The following is a 21,124-nucleotide window of genomic DNA, read 5'->3' as shown; positions in this document are numbered from 1 at the left end:
CCGGAGGCTACAGTGAGCTATGATTGTACCACTGCATTCCAGCCTGGGAGCCAGAGCAAGACCCCGTCTTTTAAAAAAGAAAAGAAACAAAACTCAGTGGTGGCAGACACTCACACTGTAAGTGGGCCAACGCCGGCTGGAAGGGGTGGGATGGGGTTGTGGTGCTCAGGAATTCAGGCTCCCTAGGGCCTGGTGTGGGGATAGTAAAGGACAAAGAGGAGGGGAAACCCTGGCCACTGACCGCAGCACCCCTCCTGACGCTGGTCCCTGCACCCATGCCAGGCCCACCTTCCTCCAGGGAGGAAACATGGTGAGAACTCCTCAAGCAGGGTGGAGGAAGGACTCCCTACAGCAAATGAACTGAAAGGCATCTCCTGGGAGAGATGCCAGCTTCCTCACCAATACACAGGGAGAGAGAAGTCACCTGTGTGCATGAAAGCCACAAAGATGAAACACACACTGCTTCTGAAACGACCACAAACTTTCTCAATGAATGGAAAGTGCTCGCTGTGTCTGGAAACCTCCTGCCCCTCTTTTAAACATCTGCATCACAAGTGGCTTGCTCACCATCACTTGCACCCATCCTCCTAGCCAGCTAGGTACACCTACACCCCAATCAGACCTGCTCCAGTTGCTCTGCGCAGAGTGGCCGCTGGTGACCCACGAGGACCACTGAGGGGCTGGGTGTACCTCTGCAGGTACTGGGGGGACTGGCCCATTCACCAAACCTCAATGAGGCCAAGTTTCTTCATCTGCAGAAGGGGACGCCACTCACCTCAGGGGGCAGTCATGAAATGTGATTAAACCTCACCTCTGACTAGTGCCTCTGTGGTATCCCATGACAAAGTACAACAGGATGAAGCCCTGCTGCTGCATACTCCAGTGGAATGGCACCATGAAGAGAAGCACACACCTGAGCGTTCATGCAAAGCCTGGTGCTTCAGGAAAAACACCCGAGGGTATCTGGTACCAGTGATAAAGTACGAGCTTCCAATAATCAAAACTCAGAACTTTGGAAAACCTGTATTTGCTACCTGCTGTGAGCTCAACAACTTCCCAACGGATAGGTGGTGACATTGACAAATCTGATTTTGTGACACTAAATGATGATACGTGTATCTGAAATGTCTCTATAACTCAGTAAACTACTATTTTCCAACGTTCAATGGTATTACAAACTCATAGGTGAGTAAAATGTCATTCAGGGAAAGAAAAGATAATACTGTCAGGCAGAAGAGTCCCAAATAACTTATGCAGACAGTTCACCTTTGAAGAGGTGAGCGTGAGTCCCCATCCCTCAAGAGTGGGCTGTGTGGCCAGGCATGGTGGCTCACACCTGGAATCCCAGCACTTTGGGAGCTGAGGCCGGTGGATCACGGGAGGCCAGGAGTTTGAGACCACAGTCTAGCCAACTTAGTGAACAACCCTGTCTCTAAAGTTCCTGTAGTCCCAGCCACTCACAAGGCTGAGGCAGGATAATCACTGGAACCCGGGAGGTAGAGGTTGCAGTGAGCTGAGATCATGCCATTGCACTCCAGCCTAGGTGACACAGTGACACTCCATCTCAAAAAAAAAAAAAAAAGAGTGGGCCACACATAGTAACTTCCTTCCAAAGAGGACAGTATGGAAAGGGTGGAGCTGGGGGAGGGCGGGGAGAGTAACTTTACAGTAGGAAAGCCTGACAAATGGCACCTCACCCAGATGATCGTTCAGTCAAGTCCAGCAGTACCTTTGATACGAAGTGACGAGAAGAGCACTTCACCCTCTGTGGTCTTCCTCCCCCAAATCAACCACCTGCCTGTGAGAAAAGCATCTGACAAATCCCAATGCAGGGACGTTCTACAGAACACTTGACCTCTGCTCCTCAAAACTGACAAGGTCACCCAAAACAAAGAAAGTCCGAGAAACTGTCATAGTCCAGGAATCTAAGGAGACGCAAGGACTAAATATAACCTAAGGGAAAAAGGACAACTGGAAAAAACTGAGGAAATCAGAATAAAGTATGAACTTGGTTAAAATAATATACAGACCCTGGCTCACTACTTGTGACACATGTTCTGTTGTCTGTTAACAATGTGGAGACCAGGGTGGGGTTTGCAGGACTGATCTTTGCAACTTTTCTGTGAATCTAAGACTATTCTAAAATTAAAAGCTAATTTTAAAAATAGGTTTTTCTATTAAAAGTGCAAGAGTCCCATGGATTTTAACGTAACCACGTACAAAAAGCTCAATGATGAGGTTTCAGAGTCTAAGGGCCAACTCACCGGTAGCGACTTGCCACTCTGGATTTTGGTTTCTCACTACAGGAGGAAATGCACAACGATCCGAAAAGCTTACGGAAACACCCCTCCACTCTCTAACCTCTTCTCCATGCTAGTTATATTTTCTTCACCATGTTTCAAACCCTCACAATGAATGCAAGAGGATGGACACAGACACAGCCATGGGAACCTAGCAGCTGCCTTCTTATTCTTAGTAAGCTGAGTGTTAAAGAGATTTGCAAAATAGATTTTTAATAAAAAGTTATTTATGTTAATATGTCACAAGTCTATTATAGTCATCTTTAAATGAGTTAATAAATAGGTTTTTTTCTTTTTTTTTTTTTGAGACAGGGTCTCAACTCAGGTTGTTCAGCCTGGAGTATAGTGGTGCCATCTCAGCTGACTGCAGCCTCTGCCTCCCAGGCCCAGGTGATTCTCCCACCTTAACCTCCCGAATAGCTGGGACTACAAGTGTGCACCACCACTCTCTGCAATTTTTTTGGATTTTTAGTAGAGACAGTTTTGCTATGTTGCCTAGGCTGAAATTTTTTTTCTTTATTCTGAGACAGAGTCTTGCTCTGTCGCCCAGGCTGGAGTGCAGTGGCACGATCTGGCGTGATCTCAGCTCACTGCAACTTCTGTCTCCTGGGTTCAAGTGATGCTTGTGCCTCAGCTTCCCGAGTAGCTGGGATTACAGAAGTGCGCCACCCCAGCCAGCTACTTTTTTTGTAGCAATGGGGTTTTGCCATTGTTGCTCAGGCTGGTCTCGAACTCCTGGCCTCATGTGATCTGCCCACCTTGGCCTCCTAAAGTGCTGGGATTATAGGTGTGAGTCACTGCACCTGGCCAAAATTTTCAAATTTTCTAACACAGTAAATGTCAACAGACATATCCCACAAAAACAACCGCTGTCTGGGGCCCAGAGATGGAAAACGGGAGGTGCCAGTGCTTCAGGAAAAGGATTTCCCTTCTCTGGCAGCCCCGACAGTAGTGCAGAGGCTGGGATCCTGGGTCCTGTCCTGCTGATATATCATGGCCCATGTAACTTTCTTTTTGCTGCCAAAGTTGTATTTTGGAAAGTGAGAAGTACTAAAAATTTAATAGGATTCACCCCACAGATATTTAATCATCAGCCAACAAAACTTGGTCACCTTAAGGTTCTCACGGCCTTATGTGGCAACTGTACAGCCTCTATGTTTACCTAAGTCACAGAAAGCATGCGTCGCCCTATGGCTATGGATCAAACACAGGAACATGGCTGGCCAGGTCACCCAGGACCTCAGTGTGAGGACACTATCCTGAATCTTGTGCCCCACTGCCCCTAGACTGCTGGTCTCCGGGACTAGGAATCTCCTTCCTTCTCTAGCAAGTGGGCCGCCTCTCTCCCGTCTGAGTGCCTGAGAGATCCTGGGCTCCACCCAGGCTCAGAGTATCAACTCTCCCTTCTCCAGAAGGGGGTCCCGAACCCAAGGCCCAGTCCCAACTCTATGTTCCACCCTTCCTGCACCCAACAATCTATCCCAGCCCACTTTTCCGGCCTCTGCTCCTACCACCGTGTACCTTCAGACTCTGACCCCTGTGCCCAGTGCACCGTGATTTCTGGGTCGCAGTCCCCTAGAGAGTGCCCTCAGACCATTCTTCCCATACTGCCTGCAGATACGCCAAGTCTCCTGGAGGCCTGGACTGATGGCTCTCTTTAGAATGCTCTTTGTATGAAAGCTATCAGGGCCCTGCCTTGAGGAATTCTGCATGGCATCAAGTCTCAGCCCCATGAACCCCCAAAGCTTTTCAATTTGATTACATCACAACAATTTTAAAGATATAAGCTCTAAAAATCTGCAGTCCTATGGCATGGGTCCCAAGCAAAGGGGGCACATGGCAACATCCGGTATGTCTCCCATCTTTCCACCCATCAGATGTCCCCTCCCTCGTCTCCCACCCTCCAGGGAAAACAGTGGCATGCGCCCGAGCCTCAGTCACAGGGAACTCAGCGTTTCCAAAGACAGCTGATTCAGCCTGGCTTCAGGCGTTACCCTGCCTTCCTCTCTTGAGGGTTCTTCCCATCAGCACTGTGACTTTACACTATGGTGGAGCCTCAATTCACAGAGGAGACAAGAGGCATTCACAAAGTGGGGGCAGACTGTCCCAGGCCACACAGAGATTCAGTACATGGACGATCCAAGCTGTCAGACACCCACGTTCTTTTTTTCTACCACCAGCTGCCCCCTCAGGCTCACAAATTATAATTCACATGCTCATCTTGAGAGAGAGAAGAAAAACCTCAGAAAGATCTCTCTAACCAGGTAGCCTTTTCTTTTCTTCCAGGGGCACATTATGCTAACTGGGAAAACACCAACCCCCGGGTGTGATGTCTGCCTGTCCCACCCGGGATCCCACATGCCCCTGCAGGTTCTCAGGTATCCACTCCTCTGTTTCTACTTGTTCTGCACAGAGACCACCAAGGCCCGGCGCCCACTGCCCTTCGCTCCACTCCTTCACCAGGTTAGGGGACCATGAGGAACAGGACTGGCTCTCGGCCTAAGGAGCACTCAGAAGCCGCCCCGTAGCCTCCAGGTTGGTTTCAGTGCAACAGCTCGCAGCATGGCAGGGAAACTGGCTGCAGGCTGAAAAGCAACAAAGCTAAACCCAGTTTCAGTGGGCACAGCGGAGTGCTGATCAGACACCCTCCCTGTCTTGTCCCTGTGGATGGGACATTCAAATAACCCGCTGCAGCAGCTGGGGCATCAGTTACAGAAGAGCAGCCTGTCAGTGAGTGACAAATAGGACAACAGCAGGAATACACGCTGGGAGGAGATATCAGAAGCCGCAGCACCAAAACAGAAAGCAAGTCATTTAAAAAGAAGGAAGAGGTCTGCTTAATCTGCAAATCTGCTCAACTTACAGATGTGTGAGAGGAGTTCAGACAGAGAAGGTCAAGCATTTACTGGTGATTACCTCGATGTCCATATAAAGTGTGGCCTCTGGTTTTCTGTCAGAACCACCAAAGGATAATATCCCCAGAGAGCCTGCACTGTCCAAAAGAGAAGCCCCATTTCAAAGTCAGGGATCCCGAGGTCCCCTCCATGACCAGAGGAGGGCGTCTAAAGGCAACAAAGAGCTGGCAACACCTTGGAGAAGCCGGAAGTTAAGGAGGACCAGGAGCGATGCTCTTTTACCTGGCACCAGGCTGGCTCGTGCTACGGCCCTCATGTGAGCTGAGGACTTGGGGAGTTAGAAACAGTGCAGTCTATTATCCTGGTGCCCCTAAATAATCTAACGATTCTTAGAAGTACAGGCGGACCCCTCACATTTCGGCATTTCTGGGATTAGATAGAGTCCCAAATAAAGGGAAATGGGACGAGGAACCTGCAGGAAAGGGGTGACACAGAGAACAAGGAGGAGACAGACGGTGGCCACTGAGGTTTGGAGGGGCAGCAGCTAAGGCAGGGAATGGAGCACACAAACAGATTCCCAAGGGAACATACCTCTCAGTTCCCAAGAGCAGCTAAGAAATGCCCGTAGGCTGTGGATTTCTAGTCGGAGCTGGTGAAGGCGCTCCCTGGGGCCACCCAGCCTCTCCTGGAAGTTGCCCAGCAGCAGACAGAGAATTAGCAAGTGAAAGGCAGCAGCCAGCCCTCAACAGGTGCTGGGGAGGGGCTGGAGCAGCGGAGGAGGGGGCTCCAGAGAGCCGCCCACAGAGTAACCCACCCTGGAGCCCCTTGTCTGGATCCTGACTCTGGGACGGGCCGGTGGTCACATGAAGCGAAAAAGCCTTCTTGTTGCGGGACTTCCAGAGCTCTGGCACCCCGATGAGGGATTTAGGGGTTCAATCCCTGACAAGAGGGCTGCAGGAGGCAGTCAGTGTGAGGCCCACAAACCATGGCCCTGGGCTGTGAGAACCCAGCCCTTTCCCAAGCCCTCATGTCGACAGCTGTGCCACATTAGTCCATCGTCCATCTCATTCAAGGAGTGCATTCCTGCAGACAGCCGGCCGGCGGGCCGGGCGCAGCTGTGGGGAGGCATAGTCCTGAGAGCAGGGGGTAGAAGCTCAGCTCTGCACATCGTTGTGAAGACACCCCCTCCACCCATACACAGGCAGCCAACACAATGATGATAGGGGTTCTGTGGCACCAATGACTGTCCAAGCATCTGCTATGTGACTGACTAGCACAAGGGGCAGTGGGATCTTCTGCCTGGCCTCGTGCTTCCCTCAGAGGGGCAAGGGTGATGGGCTTAAGACACAGCCACACATGTATGCCACAGTCTGGACCCCGACCTCTCTGTAGACCCAGTGGCTAAAACTATAAAGACTGAGAACAAGTGAAAATGGTGTGCTGGACTGCCACGCCTGTGAGTGTGAAGAGCACAGACCGTTTTGGGGGAAAAGCCTAGTCATTTCTTTAAAACGACTAACCACACACACAATTTGTAACCCTGTAGTTCAACCCAAGTGTTTACCAAGAGAAATGCTGACCCGTGCCTACAAAGAGACATCTGCAGGGACCTACATAGCAGTGGGTGCTCACACCAGCCCCAAACTGGAGGCTGCACAGATGTCTACTGACAGGTGAGAAGTGTCCTGTGCACACCACTCAGAGGCACACCAATACACATCAGAGGCAAATCCCAAAACACTCAGAAGAAAGCCGGACCCCAAAGAGCACTGACTCTGTGAGTGCATCCCCAGAAAACCGGAAAAGAGGCAAGATCAGTCTCATGAGGGGAAGCACCAAAACAGGAAGGGCTGGGGGTGCGTGAGGGTCCTTCTGGAGTGGGATGGTAAGGTTTCTGGGCAGTGATAAAGTTTGTGACCTAAATCAGGGTTTGACTCACAGGTGCATGCGTGAGTCAGAACTCATCGACTCGGGCATACCAGGGGAGCCCCATGCTCATGTGGCGGGGGAGGGGAAGCAATTCTGGTGTCGACTTCACCCTCCTCCCCCTTCCCTGTAAAAAGTATCTGCCCAAACAGCAAGGACTCTATCCACAATCCTCAGAGTCATCTTGGAAAAATTAGGCAACCAATGCACACTTTTGCAGCTGGCCCCATTTTGGCACAGAACAAAACAAAGCTGTCCACACTCCCACGTTCTGGACAACTGGGTGGCTGGATGTACAGGAGGAAGCAGTATCACATTACTTTCTGATTTGTTTTTTGTTTTTGCTTTTGGAAGGCTTGACAGTGTTAGTTTTTATGTTAGTTAGTTTGTTTGTTTGTTTGTTTGAGATGGAGTCTTGCTCTGTTGCCCAGGCTGGAGTGCAGTAGCAAGATTTGGGCTCACTGCAAGCTCCGCCTCCCGAGTTCTCGCCATTCTCCTGCCTCAGCCTCCCAAGTACCTGGGACTACAGGGGCTCGCCACTACGCCGGGTTAATTTTTGTGTGTGTGTTTTAAGTAGAGACTGGGTTTCACTGTGTTAGCCAGGATGGTCTCGATCTCCTGACCTCGTGATCTGCCCGCCTCAGCCTCCCAAAGTGCTGGGATTACAGGCGTGAGCCACCGCGCCCGGCCTAACATACATTTTAATGATGGGCACGCATGCTCACCGTGGTAGGCGGCCTGACCTGTCTTCACATCAAATGATCACCCAGTGCATTCTCTGGGCAGGGAAGTGACACCGATGCGCCACCCCACCGCCCGCTTGGTGACTGCCAAATTCTAAAAAGAAATACAACAGCAATGATTCTAATTGTCATCAAGGACACCAGTGTCAACAACTGTGACTGGCTTTGTAGGCCTAGTAAACAGACTGCATTTCCAGTGCGTTTTACGGTCACTGGCCACAAGTGCTTGACCAGGGAGCTGACGACCAAAAAGAACTAAAGCCAAGATCAGATCTAACAGCACAGATGCTACTTTGAGCCCCAAAGTGGCCAAGGAACACACATCCCAGCCTGCTCTGTCCACACCATGGGCCAGGCCTTTGGTCCATGTGCTGCTTCCCACAGCAGACAAGTCTCATGGTACAAGAGGAGGTGGGGAGCGAAGAGGAAGACACAAGAGCTGCCTGAACGCCACATGCCACTAACAGGAGGACACTTGCAGACATCCACCTAGGCTGTGTTGAAGTCTGCCCAATCCATGGACCACGGAAGCCACAGCCCAGTCTCCTCCCAGGTGAAATAAGGAAATGGAGACGGTGAGCCACACCGCCAATGGCAAGTCCTTCTTTCCAAGACCTCTGCACTTTCCTTCACGACATGGTCTTCCAAAAAATAGATGCATAAATCAGATCCTGTCTTGATTACCTCTCCACCACTCCAGCACAGTACCTGACACACAGCAGGTCTCATCCTGGACCACTGACAATCCAGAAAGAGTTGACACCTCAGAAAAGGCACACATAAACACATCCTCAGTGAGGTGTGGCCATTCACAGAGTTCTCATTCCCTCACCCCATGCAGGCCCGAGGTGACTGAGGGACCCTCAGTCCTTACCTTTCAGTTGCAGGACCCCTGGAGAAGAGCCGCACTTTTACTGAGCAACATGCTCTTCCATCCAAACAACAAAAAAAAATCAAGGCCAGGTGCAGTTGCTCACACCTGTAATCCCAGCACTTTGGGAGGTTGAGGCGGGCAGATCACCTGAGGTCAGGAGTTTAAGACCAGCCTGGCCTACATGGTGAAACCCTGTCTCTACTAAAAATACAAAAATTAGCCAGGCGTGGTGACAGGTGCCTGTAATCCCAGCCACTCGAGAGGCTGAGGCAGGAGAAACGCTTGAACCTGAGAGGCAGAGGTTGCAGTGAGGTGAGACCACGCCACTGCACTCCAGTCTGGGCAACAAGAATGAAACTCCATCTCAAAAAAAGAAAAAGAAAAGAAAACAAATCAAGCTATTTACGTCTGGGTGTGGCCAGTTACTTCTGAAGATCAATCATTTGACAGAAAGAGACTCTCCTCCATAGCAAAGTGCAGGACTGGATCTGCTACTTATCACAGAAACAAAACAGACAGAACCAGCCAGGTGCCGTGGCTCACCTATAATCCCAGCACTTTGGGGGGCTGAGGCAGGAGGATCACTTGAGATCAGGAGTTCAGGACCAGTCTGGGGAACATAATAAACCCCATCTCTACAGAAAAAAAAATTTTAAAAAGAACCAAAAAAAAACCTATCCAGGTGTGGTAGCATGCATCTATGGTCCCAGCTACTTGGGTGGCTTGAGCCAAGGAGTTCAAGGCTGCAGTGAGCTATGACCGCACCACTGCACTCCTGTCTGGCCAACGGTCCAAGACCAACTCCAAAAAAACAGAGAACCAAAAGCAGCTTCCTCTGCCTGCCAGCTCCAGACTCATCTGACAGTCCGGGCTCAGCATGGGGGCAGCACATGCCCATGACCTTTGGATTGGCCTCACAAAACCAACAGACTCACAACTTCTACCTCTGAGGGTTTTGTTTTTCTGTGTGCACATTTATGGATGCCAGAACAGAAACCAAACTGTTTTAACCTTCATTTAATTATTTATTTTTAACATCCATATTGAGGTATACTTTACATACCGCAAAATTCAGCCACCGTAAGAGTACAATTCAATGATTTCAGTAAATTCGTGCCATCATCGCCACAATACAATTTTAAAACATTTCCATCTTCCCAAAATGTGCCCATGTGCTGTTAATCACTGCTACCACCCACCCCCAGCCCTGTCCTAGTCAACCACTGGTCACTTTCCATCTCTCAAATAAATTTGTTTTTTGGGGGGACATGCCCTGTAAGTGAAATTATACAACGAGTAGTTCCTGGGTCTACTGTTTCCCCTTAGTGTGGTAAGTCTGAGATTCAGCCATGTTATGGCACACATGAGTAGTTTATTCCTTACAAAGCTGAACAGGAATCTGGCGTATAGAGGTAGCAGGTTTGTTTTATCCATGGGACACTGGGTTGCTTCCATGTTTTTTTGTTTTTTTGGGACGGAGTCTTGTTCTGTTGCCAGGCTGGAGTGCAGCGGCACAATCTGGGCACAATGCAAGCTCCGCCTCCCAGGTTCAAGCAATTCTCCTGCCTCAGCCTCCCATGTAGCTGGGACTACAGGTGCACACCACCACACCCGGCTAATTTCTGTATTTTTAGTAAAGACGGGGTTTCACCATGTTGGCCAGGCTGGTCTCAAACTCTTGACCTCAGGTGATCTGCCTGCCTCAGTCTCCCAACGTGCTGGGATTACAGGCGTGAGCCACTGCACCTGGCCCTGCTCCCACTTTTCGACCAGTATGAATCATGCTGCTGCAGATGTACCTGTCTGTGTGGGCACATTTTCATTTCTCTTGGATAAATTGCTAAATCATATGGTAAGTTTACATCTAACTCTGCAAGAAACTATCTGGGCTATTTTACATTCCTACCAGCAATGTATGAGGAATTCCAGTTTCTACACATCCTTGTCAACACTTGTTACTTCCTTTTTGTTTTTTTTTTAACAGCTATACTAGAGCCTTGTTTTATGGTCCAGTGTATGCTCAATGGAGAATGTTCACCTACACTTGAGAGGATGTATTCTGCATTCACCAGGTACTCTATATATGTCAGTCAGGCTAAGTAAGTTAATAATGTTCTTCAAGTCCTCCATACCTTGCCGATTTTGTCTAGATGTTCTACCAATTATCAAGAGTGGGATATTGAAATCTCTTAACTATAACTGATTAATTTCCATCAATCCTATCAAGTTTATGTTTCAGGTATTTTGGGGCTCTGCTGACTGTTAAGTCTTCCTGAAATATTATATGAAATGTCGCAGCTGGGCACAGTGGCTCATGCCTATAATCCCAGGAATTTGGGAGGCTGAGGCAGGCAGATCACGAGGTCAGGAGTTTGAGATCAGCCTGGCCAACATGGTGAAACCCTGTCTCTACTAAAAATACAAAAAATTAGCCAGGCGTGGTGGCGGGCACCTGTAGTCCCAGCTACTCGAGAGGCTGAGGCGGGAGAATCACTGAAACCCAGGAGGCAGAGGATGCAGTGAGCTGAGATCGTGCCACCGCACTCTAGCCTGGGTGACAGTGAGACTCTGTCTCAACAACAACAAAAAAAAGGTTGCAGTTTGGCTCTAGTAATATTTTTTGTCTTAAAGTGTCTTTAATCTCTTATTAATACAGTTACTCCAGCTCTCAAACTGTCACTTATGGTATCTCTTTTCCCATCCTTTTGCATTATTCCTTGAATCTAAGGGGTGTCACTCATAAACAACATATAATGAAGCTGAATCTTGTTTTTTTTGTTTTGTTTTGTTTTGTTTTGTTTTTGAGACAGAGTCTCACTCTGTCGCCCAGGCTGGAGTACAGTGGCATGATCTCAGTTCACTGCAACCTCCACTTCGCGGGTTCAAATGAGTCTCCTGCCTCATCCTCCCAACCAAATAGCTGGGACTACAAGTGCATACCACCATGCCCGGCTAATTTTTGTATTTTTAGCAGAGACAGGATTTCACCATGTTGGCCAGGCTACTATCAAACTCCTGACCTTGTGACCTGCCCACTTTGGCCTCCCAAAGTGCTGGCATTACAGGTGTGAGCCACTGTGCCTGGCCTTAATCTTGTTTCTTTACACTATCTGAGTCTTTGCCTTTTGATTGGGGTATTTAGGTCCTTTACAGTTACTGCATTGTTGACATGGCTGGATTGACATTTGCCATTTTGCTGTTTGTTTTCCACGTGTCCTCTTTTTTGTTTATTTCTCAGTGAATAAAGAAACTACCTTCTTTCATGTTAAATATTTCCTACTGTACAACTTTAATTCTTCTGATGATCTGTCTTTTTAAAAACTATATTTTAAAGATATTTTGTTCATAGCTGCTCTAGGCATTACAGTAAGCATCTTAACCACAATCTATGTGAGATTGATGCTAACTTGATTCCAGTAAGATACAGAAATTTTGCTCCAATACTGCTCCATTTCATTCCCCATCTTTTGTACTAATATCACATATATTTTATCTGTGGATATTATAAACCCAACAGATCATTCTAAGCCTTTGGTTGGCTTCCAGACTGCAGAACTAGTTAAGTCTTTCCAGTTAATCCATGCATTTACCATTTCCAGTGTCCTTTATTTCTTCTCATAGACTCAAGTTGCCAACGTGTCATTTCCTTTCACGCTGAAGGACTGGCAGGTCTACCAGCAATGGATTCCTTCCGTCTTGTTTACCTGACAATGTCTTTTTTGCTTTCATTTTTGAAGGACTGTTTTTACTGGCTATAGAATTTTGGGTTGGCAGTTTTCTTCTTTGGATACTTTTTTTTTTTTTTTTTTTGAGACGGAGTCTTGCTCTGTCGCCCAGGCTGGAGTGCAGTGGCCAGAACTCAGCTCACTGCAAGCTCCGCCTCCCGGGTTTACGCCATTCTCCTGCCTCAGCCTCCCGAGTAGCTGGGACTACAGGTGCCCGCCACCTCGCCCGGCTAGTTTTTTTTTTTTAGTAGAAACGGGGTTTCACCGTGTTAGCCAGGATGGTCTCGATCTCCTGACCTCGTGATCCGCCCGTCTCGGCCTCCCAAAGTGCTGGGATTACAGGCTTGAGCCACCGCGCCTGGCCTTTGGATACTTTTAATATTATTCAATTCCTTGTTTCCACTGTCTCAACTCAGAAGTCAGCTGTTCATCTTATTAATGCTCCCCAGACTTGTTGAGCTGTTTTTCTCGTTACTTTCAAGATTTTCTTTCTTTTTTTTTTTTTTTGGCTTTCTACAGTTTGACTATGATGCATCTAGGTCAAGATCTCTTTGTACTTACGCTATTGAGGGTTTGTTGGGCTTCCTGGATGAGGTTCTCCTCAAGTATGTTTTTGTCCATTATTTCTTCAAATAGTTTTTCTATCTTACCCCAGTCTTGGGCTAAAACAGAGCCGCTGTCCATCCTTACCTGCCTCTCTCCAAGACCACAGGCAGGGTTGTTACCACTCTAAACAGAGAAGCTGTTGGTCCTCACAGCTGACAGTGACTGGACAGAACCTCTTTACCAAACAGAAGGGAGAGGGCATGGGAATAGCTCCAGGACAAATGCCATAGTCTCACTGTTCTCACCTGAAGTTCAGCAGTTATAGGCACAAATACTTCTCAGATTGTTGTATGCCCCTGCTCAATTTTTCCAGAATGCTGATATTGCTTCATTTTGCTTTTGTCAATTCTGCCAATCTCTCAACACAACCAGAAGTTGCCCTCCACCCTCAATTTATGTGGAATATAAAACACCCACACAAGTTGGGAAACTAAGAAAAACTGCTGAGTTAAAGAGAGAGAGGGAGGGGAGTAAAAGAGGGAGGGAGAAAGCTGATTCTACCACTCTATCTGCCTCTGCATGCTCCAAATCATCCCACCATAGTAATATGTATACTACACACACACATGCACACATATATATTTTTTTATGATTCCAATTCACCAGCCACTAAAGAAAAAGGAAATTCTCTCTCCTATAAGCCATTAGAAACTGCCTGCAGCTTTCAATATGCCCAAATTGGGTCATAAGACGGTAATAAGATAGCATGAAAGAAAAAAATGGTAGTTTTGAAAAACACCCAAATAGAAACCCTATAAACAGAATACTATACAGCAGTGAAAATGGATTAACTACTGGTATGCTCAACAATATGGGTAAATCTCACAATGTTGAGTGAAAGCAGGAAGATAAAAGGTACACAATATATAATCCCACTTATTTAAAGTACCAAACAGGAAAATCTAATCGACATTGTCAAGAACGTGATTACCCTTGGAGGACAGTGACAGCAAGCGAGCATGAGGGGGCTTCAGAAGTGCTAATAACTTTTTTTTTTTTGAGACAGAGTCTCACTCTGTCCCCAGGCTGGAGTGCAGTGGCATGATCTCGGCTCACTGCAAGCTCCGCCTCCCAGGTTCACACCATTCTCCTGCCTCAGCCTCCCGAGTAATTGGGACTACAGGTACCCACCACCATGCCCGGCTAATTTTTTTGTATTTTTAGTAGAGACAGGGTTTCACCAAGTTAGCCAGGATGGTGTCGATCTCCTGACATTGTGATCTGCCTGCCTCGGCCTTCCAAAGTGCTGGGATTACAGGCATGGGCCACTGCACCCAGCCTCGTTTCTTTCTTTGTTTCTTTTTTTAAGTGAGAGGGAGTCTCACTCTGTCACCCAGGCTGGAGTGCAGTGGTGCAATCTTGGCTCACTGCAACCTCTGTCTCCCAGGTTCAAGCGATTCTCATGCCTCAGCTTCCCGAGTAGCTGGGATTACAAGGGCAGTCCCCTATGCCTAGCTAATTTTTGTATTTTTAGTACAGACGGCGTTTTGCTATTGCTATGTTGGCCAGGCTGGTCTCGAACTCCTGTCCTCAAGCAATCTGCCTACTTCAGCCTCCCAAAGGGCTGAGATTATAGGCATGAGCCACTGTGCCCGGTCTATAACATTTTGTTCCTTGATTAGGGTTATGAGGTTGTGTTCAGTTTGTCAAAGTGTATCTAGTGGCTCACATGTGCACTTTTCATTACATATGCTATACTTCAATTGAGAAGTTAAAGAACGAAAATTAAATTCTATTGGCATGACAGTTTAAAATCGGCATGTCAGTCTTATAAGACACTGAATCTGAAGCCAAAGAGCTTCAGCTAACTTAAACTGTGGATTGATACAGATGTGCCCTATGAAGGACTGAAAACCAACCTGGGAATTGAGAAAACCACCACACTGTGCACTAAAGGGAGGCTCCCAAGGGGTGCTCCAAGCTGGACACTCCCAGAAGAATCCAAAGACTTCTTTAATACCTTCATTTGAAGGTATTAGAAGAAATCAGAGCCATGTGCTCCACAATGGATTAGTTTTAGAATGGCTCTGGGCTGGACATGATGCTGTGATTCTGTCAAAACTCACATCTGTACTTTTCCAAAGAACGACACAAAACAGTGTGAGAATTTGGGGAGACACTAAGGCATACACGTGACATCTCTTTTTGAGTAAAGCTAAAGACTGAAGGGAAGTTGTCACCAACACAGTCAGTCACCTTCCTCACTAGACACCAAACATGGAGGCTGATTCTTGGTACACGTTACCTGGCATACAATCAACCTGCAAGGCAGAGATGATTGCTCATCTTACAAATGAAGAAACACAGGCTACGATCTCTGCTCAGGATCAGGCAGTGTGCGTGATGTGACCCCAACTCTGCCTGCTGGCCTGTGAGCTGGGTTCTTTGCTCGCTCTCACACTGCTTCACAAATGCCCTGGGTGTCTCAGTGCTCCAGGAGGGCCCTGACACCAGCACCACCAGCACTTGCGTTCATCTCTGTCCCCTGCTTCCTTCCTTTACTGTCATAAGGAAAGCAACACAATCGACTGCAGGAAACAATGCTGCATCTTCTCAGTTTGGAAGGCAATGACCCAGTGAGGAAAGACACCAAGAGGCCCAGTGTAGCCCCTGGCTTTGACAACAGAAAGTATTTGGGTTTGGGCCTGAACTCTGAGTTTCTTTTTTTTGAGACGGAGTCTCACTGTGTCGCCCAGGCTGGAGTGCAGTGGCGTGATCTCAGCTCACTGCAAGCTCTGCCTCCTGGGCTCATGCAGTTCTCTTGCCTCAGCCTCCCGAGTAGCTGGGACTACAAGTGTACAAGTGCCCGCCACCATGCCCGGCTAATTTCTTGTATTTTGTTTAGTAGAGACGGGGTTTCATCGTGTTAGCCAGGATGGTCTCTATCTTCTGACCTCGTGATCCACCCGCCTTGGCCCCACAAACTGCTGGGATTACAGGTGTGAGCCACCGCGCCCGGCCAACTCTGAGTTTCTTTCTTTCTTTTTTTTTTTTTTTTTTTTGAGACGGAGTCTTGTTCTGTCGCCTAGGCTGGAGTGCAGTGGCGCGATCTTGGCTCACTGCAAGCTCCGCCTCCCAGGTTCACGCCATTCTGCCTCAGTCTCCCGAGTAGCTGGGACTACAGGCGCCCGCCACCACCATGCCTGGCTAATTTTTTGTATTTTTAGTACAGACGAGGTTTCACCGTGTTAGCCAGGATGGTCTCAACCTCCTGACCTCGTGATCCACCCGCCTCAGCCTCCCAAAGTGCTGGGATTACAGGCGTGAGCCACCGTGCCCAGCCAACTCTGAGTTTCTTTAACACTTAACCCCTCCCTCACAATCCACTGGCCTACCCTGCAGGGGGGAACATGTTGATTACAGGAGAAAATGCATGCCAGGAGCCCAGGAATGCACGAGGGACCCCATGCACATGGACTGCACCATGAGCATGGACTCCTCCTCTTTCTGCCCTGACTCCACACCAGCCCCTCACTGCTCACCCCTGCTGAGCTGTCATGGACTGGTCTCCGGCTGAAAACATAGTCAGAGAAAGGGAAAGGAGACTTGGACCTATAGTTTTATTTCTGGAACTTCAGAAGAGGACCTTGGTTTTAGAATGGGGACTGCAAACAGCAGAGTCAGACAGAAAAGCCCTCTTTGGACAGCAGGACCACAAAGTGTGTTTCCTCACACTAGGAGGCTTTGTCAACAGGAGTGGGCTTGGGTTTTCCCATTTATCTTCCCATTTTAAATGCTATGAACATCGGATGATCTCTGAAGTTCTCAGGATCCCAACAGTTTGGGTTCCAAAAACGAATCTGACATAAGACTGGAGGCTGGGGTCACCCTGTGGGGTTAGTTGACACGGAAAGGTGAGGAGCCACCAGCTGTCACTTACGAACAGGCATAGAGAGACAGACCCTCCACAGGGAGAAGACTCCAGTGGGCGGTGAGAGAGAGAGAGCAATGGGCCACAGAGGAGTCTGTAACAGGGCCAGCCAGGGAGCTGTGGCCACACCACAGCCCTCAGTGGGTGTCTGGGCGTGAACATTCTGCAGAGCTCCAAGGAAGTTGATGTAAGAGCAGGTGCTGGGTCTGAATTTCTCTTTACAGAGAAAAACGAAGGTTTTGAAGTCAAGAAATGGGTGGTAGATTGGGTCTTATTTTTATTTCAAGCTTTTACCTTAAGAGACTCACAGAAGATGAATATGAGGAAAGTCACTCTTGAAGTAATCAGTGTTGACTAAGGACAAACCAACAGAGCAAGCTGAAGACCAGAACCAAGTGAACGTGGAGTCAAGTGAGTACCCCGTACCCGCTCTGAGGAGGGTACCCTGGGCTGGGCTCCCGACTCTATCCCTAGCCAAGTGACCAAGGCAGGTGTAGCATCCCTGGCCCTCTGATCCCCAGATCTGAAAAGCAGGGAAGCATAACCAAATGAAAACCTCAAGTGTCCTTACAAATCAAAAGCACCAAGTTAGACAGACAGCGGGCGCATGGGTGGCAAAGGCCTACTGATGGCAGGGGAGCTGATGGAATGTGCCACTCCTCCTCCTGTGAGACCCACACCCAGTGTTACTTGCAGCTGGGACCTGGGGCCCTGGAATGGCCACAACAGCACAGCTGCCGGGGGGGGGGTGATGCCCAAGCTGAGCCTACAGCCATCTCCACAACCCCACCAAGCTATTACCAACAGGCCTGGAGTGTGGCCGGCCCCAGTCTGGGCACACTGGGCCTGTCTCCAGGTTCCAGCCCCTCCCGCTGGCTCCTCCCACTCACCTGTGTGAGGTGCGCATGTCCACGGGTCCATCGCCCACCAGCCCTTCGCCTCTGCCCATGGCCACGGCCGTGACCTCTGTTGCCCTCAGCAATCCTTGGGCTGGACCCGCTCCCGGCTCAGGTGTCACCCTCATGTCTCCGTCAGTGTTTAAATCTGAAGCCAACAATCCTCTCTCCATTTTTATTTTCTTGCTCTCCACATCGTCCTCTGTTGGGTCCCGTTCAAGTGCTCGTTTCTGACTCCGTGTTCGGCATGCTTCTTCGGTCATTCTGAACTTGGGAGGGAGGAGAAGACACAACATTTTAACTGGGTGCTACGAAGGTGCCACCTTCTTGGAAACTTTTCACTGTTGCTTTCAGTGTTTTCCTCCCTATGGGAGGATGGCAAAAGAACGTACAACAAACGCAGGGCCCAGAAAAGCATCCCCAGTACATTTCATCACTGCCTTGAGGAAGGCGAGGCAGGATGGGGATGTCCCCAGCCTCCACCGTGTGGCTGAACATTGGTGGAGCCAAGCTACACCCTGCCCGGTTGGGGGCGAGAGGCAGCAGGGAGCTGGACAGGAGCAGTGGAAGGCAGCTGCTTATCAGCAAGGAAAGGCTCAACAGCAAACAGACGAAAAGTTGTTCTAGATCTGAACTACCTGCCTTTGGGATTTTGAGCACCTGCAATGTCTGGAATCCAGGAGGGCGGTGACTGTACTGTTCCAGGAACAGGGTCAGGGCCTGGGACTAGCCCTACACTGTGGTGACTCAAGTTAACCCCAGCTTCTCCCGTTCAGTGAAGGGAGGTCTCCTCACTCCCTGCTCACCTCTGGGAAGTGGGGACTGGGGGTCACATTTAACCCTTTGGTTGCCAGCAAGGTACACTTTGAGTAGGGTGAGGCCTGGCCCATCAACATGCCACCGCCCTGTACCTGCAGCACACACATATCTTGATTTAAAGAAAGAAAAAGAAGAAAAAAACAGCTGAGTCAGTTTTTGATCCCATGACATCACTGGGCTCCACATGACCCTTCCCAGGATTCAGTGGGAGAGACAAAGCACTTTCCAGAAAACCAGTCTGAACCGGTTCCAGACAACAGGCTGAAGTGTTGTTAACCCTCACGGAGACAGGACGACAGCACAGCGATGTCTGTCTGCAGGGAGGCAGCTGGCATTCCATAGCAGGGTCTGGGACACTGGCACTCTTAAAGGGGCCGCTCCAATCCCTGGCCTCGACGCCCCAACAGGACAGGTCACAGGAACTGAGACAGGGAGAGTCAGGTTCTTAAAAAAGCATCCCAATGTTTACCAGGGAACAAAAGAGAAATTTAGCAGCTGAGCTCTAGTAGAATTCCCGAAGTGTCACAGTTTTCCATGGGATGGTTGGCGCCCACTTGGGCCCCACAGAGAACCCTGATTCACACCTGTGGCATGCTTCATGCTGAGGCCCTCTGGTCCTATCTGTGTCCTCACAGGTAGGGTACTCATCTTGCCAGAGTCTTTGTTTCCTCACTGGCAAACACCCTAGGGAGGCATTCCCAGGTAGAGCCAGGCAGACCCAGTCTGGAGGCTGGGGACAGCACAAGGCAACACAGGGGTCCTGTCACCATCCATGGGACATGCTCCAGAGCTGACTCATGTGCAGCTTCCTTAAAGGAGCCGATTTCACAAATGAGCAATAGCACAAGGCCCTGCCCAAATGTGCCCCCTCATGCACTCAGACTGAAAGGAAAGAAAGAAACAGCTGCTTCATGCTCCTGGAGCCAGAGGGAAAGCAGGTCGTCCACACATGTGTCATGCCAGTGTGGTCCAGCCAGGGCACCTGGGCACTGGCTCAAAACACTGGGGTCTCCTCAAGGCCAGGAAACCACTGGTGTGCTTTGCACAAGCCCAGAGCAGCTCTGTGCTTCCTCCCTACCCCGTCTCTCTCTCACCACCACCCAGGTGCCATGGTTGACCCCTAACGACCAGGCTGAGGCAGGGAGATCCGAAATCTCAAGGGCACAGGCTTTCAGACTCGCCCCCACCTGTCTCCAGCCCCTCCGGCATCCCAGCCTGCACCTACCACCTATCCCACACCAACTGTGCAGCCTCTGCTGCCCCCCCGGCCAGCCTGTACACCCCCGCCCCCGCTCCTGCCCAGCTGCCCCTCAGCTCCTCCATGGAATGGAGCCCAGGAAGACTACGGTTGAATGTGGAGGTCAAGGCCTCACTTCTCTGGGGGAGGTGAGGAATGCTACGGTGTCCCTCTTAGCCCTCAAGTTCTATGGTCTCTGTCCTTCCTTCCTCCGATGTGCCTTGCCCACAAACCCCATCTGAACTGCTCACTCATTAACAGGTTGCCTGTCCCACCTCCTGTGAGACCACAGATAAGTCACTGCCCTCAGAGTGTGGGTCCCCTCCTCTCCTTTCATTTCCCTCACTGTGGGAGGGGTGGGACATTTCTCCTTCAAGCATTGCCTTAGACAGCAGGTATGTGCACTCCCAGGCCCAGGGCAGGGAGGAGCCTGTCTAGGTGAGAGATGAGGGGAGACCAGGACCTCAGACAAGAAGGGCCCCCACCCTATGGGTGAAGCTTCCCAGTCTGGCCTGATAACTACTGTTGGGGATGACGTCCCCGGGTGGACAGGGAAAATGCACTTCTACCTCCAGGACATAGCACCCTTCCCTGTGACTCAAAGACATCCACATGCTCCCCACTCTGTCCCTGTTCCAGCCAGGCAGGGCCCCTCCCAGCACAGCCTCCTGCCCTGTAAGCCCTGGGCTCAGTTCCATGAAGCCCATCTGAACCCAAGACCCTGAATGAGTTCTCACGGCTGCTCCGGCCCACATGGACAAGGTGGAACTGACAGCCATATCAGGGGGGCTGTGCCTGTATGGCCTCACTTTGTGGTCACTGGTATAGGACCAGAGGCCACCCAAAGGTTCTGAGAGATGCAGTGCAGAGCAGGGCCTCAGATGCCCAGCAGGGCTGCTCCCTCCAGTCCCAGAGACTTCTCCTCTTGGGCCCCCCATTGTGATAGCGGGTCAGAGTCCTCAGCATAGGGCTGGCCGGCATGTACTCAGGGTGCACAGCCGCTCACTATGAAGCCTAAGGCCTGGAACTCTGCCAATCCCAGGCCCAGCACTGACGGTTGGCCTCACAGTGCCCGCCTGCCCTGTGCCTGTGCCTCCCAGAGGCAGGCCACTGCGGGGCTGGGCCCTGCGGCACCCCTCCCCCACCTCAGGAAGGACAGGCACAGCTGGAGGGGGCGGGGCCAGCCCCGCGAGTGCAGGGGGCTCCTTTGGCAGGAGGCTCCTCCACTGCCAAGACCAATGACGCAGGGCCTGCTACTGGCCAATCCTTGGC

At 49.9% G+C, this 21,124-nt stretch overlaps 1 protein-coding gene across 10 annotated transcripts in view; it reads right to left on the bottom strand.

Moving 5' to 3' along the window:
* The window catches only part of GATAD2A (GATA zinc finger domain containing 2A), a 130,978-nt gene that overhangs the window by 28,374 nt on the left and 81,480 nt on the right, over nucleotides 1-21,124 (bottom strand). For 6 of the 10 annotated variants that reach the window (XM_030935482.1, XM_030935478.1, XM_030935474.1 and 3 more), the window contains one exon: nucleotides 17,791-18,065. In XM_030935482.1, coding sequence (XP_030791342.1) covers nucleotides 17,791-18,059 — 269 coding nt within the window. In that variant the 5' untranslated portion in view covers nucleotides 18,060-18,065. The remainder of the gene's footprint in view (nucleotides 1-17,790; nucleotides 18,066-21,124) is intronic. The other 4 variants (XM_030935476.1, XM_030935480.1, XM_030935477.1 and 1 more) reach the window with 1 other exon arrangement.

This window comes from Rhinopithecus roxellana, chromosome 8, assembly GCF_007565055.1.
Source record: "Rhinopithecus roxellana isolate Shanxi Qingling chromosome 8, ASM756505v1, whole genome shotgun sequence".
Taxonomy (NCBI): domain Eukaryota; kingdom Metazoa; phylum Chordata; class Mammalia; order Primates; family Cercopithecidae; genus Rhinopithecus; species Rhinopithecus roxellana.
The sequence above is the reverse complement of the archived record's forward strand: the minus strand, read 5'-3'. Positions and strand labels throughout refer to the sequence as shown.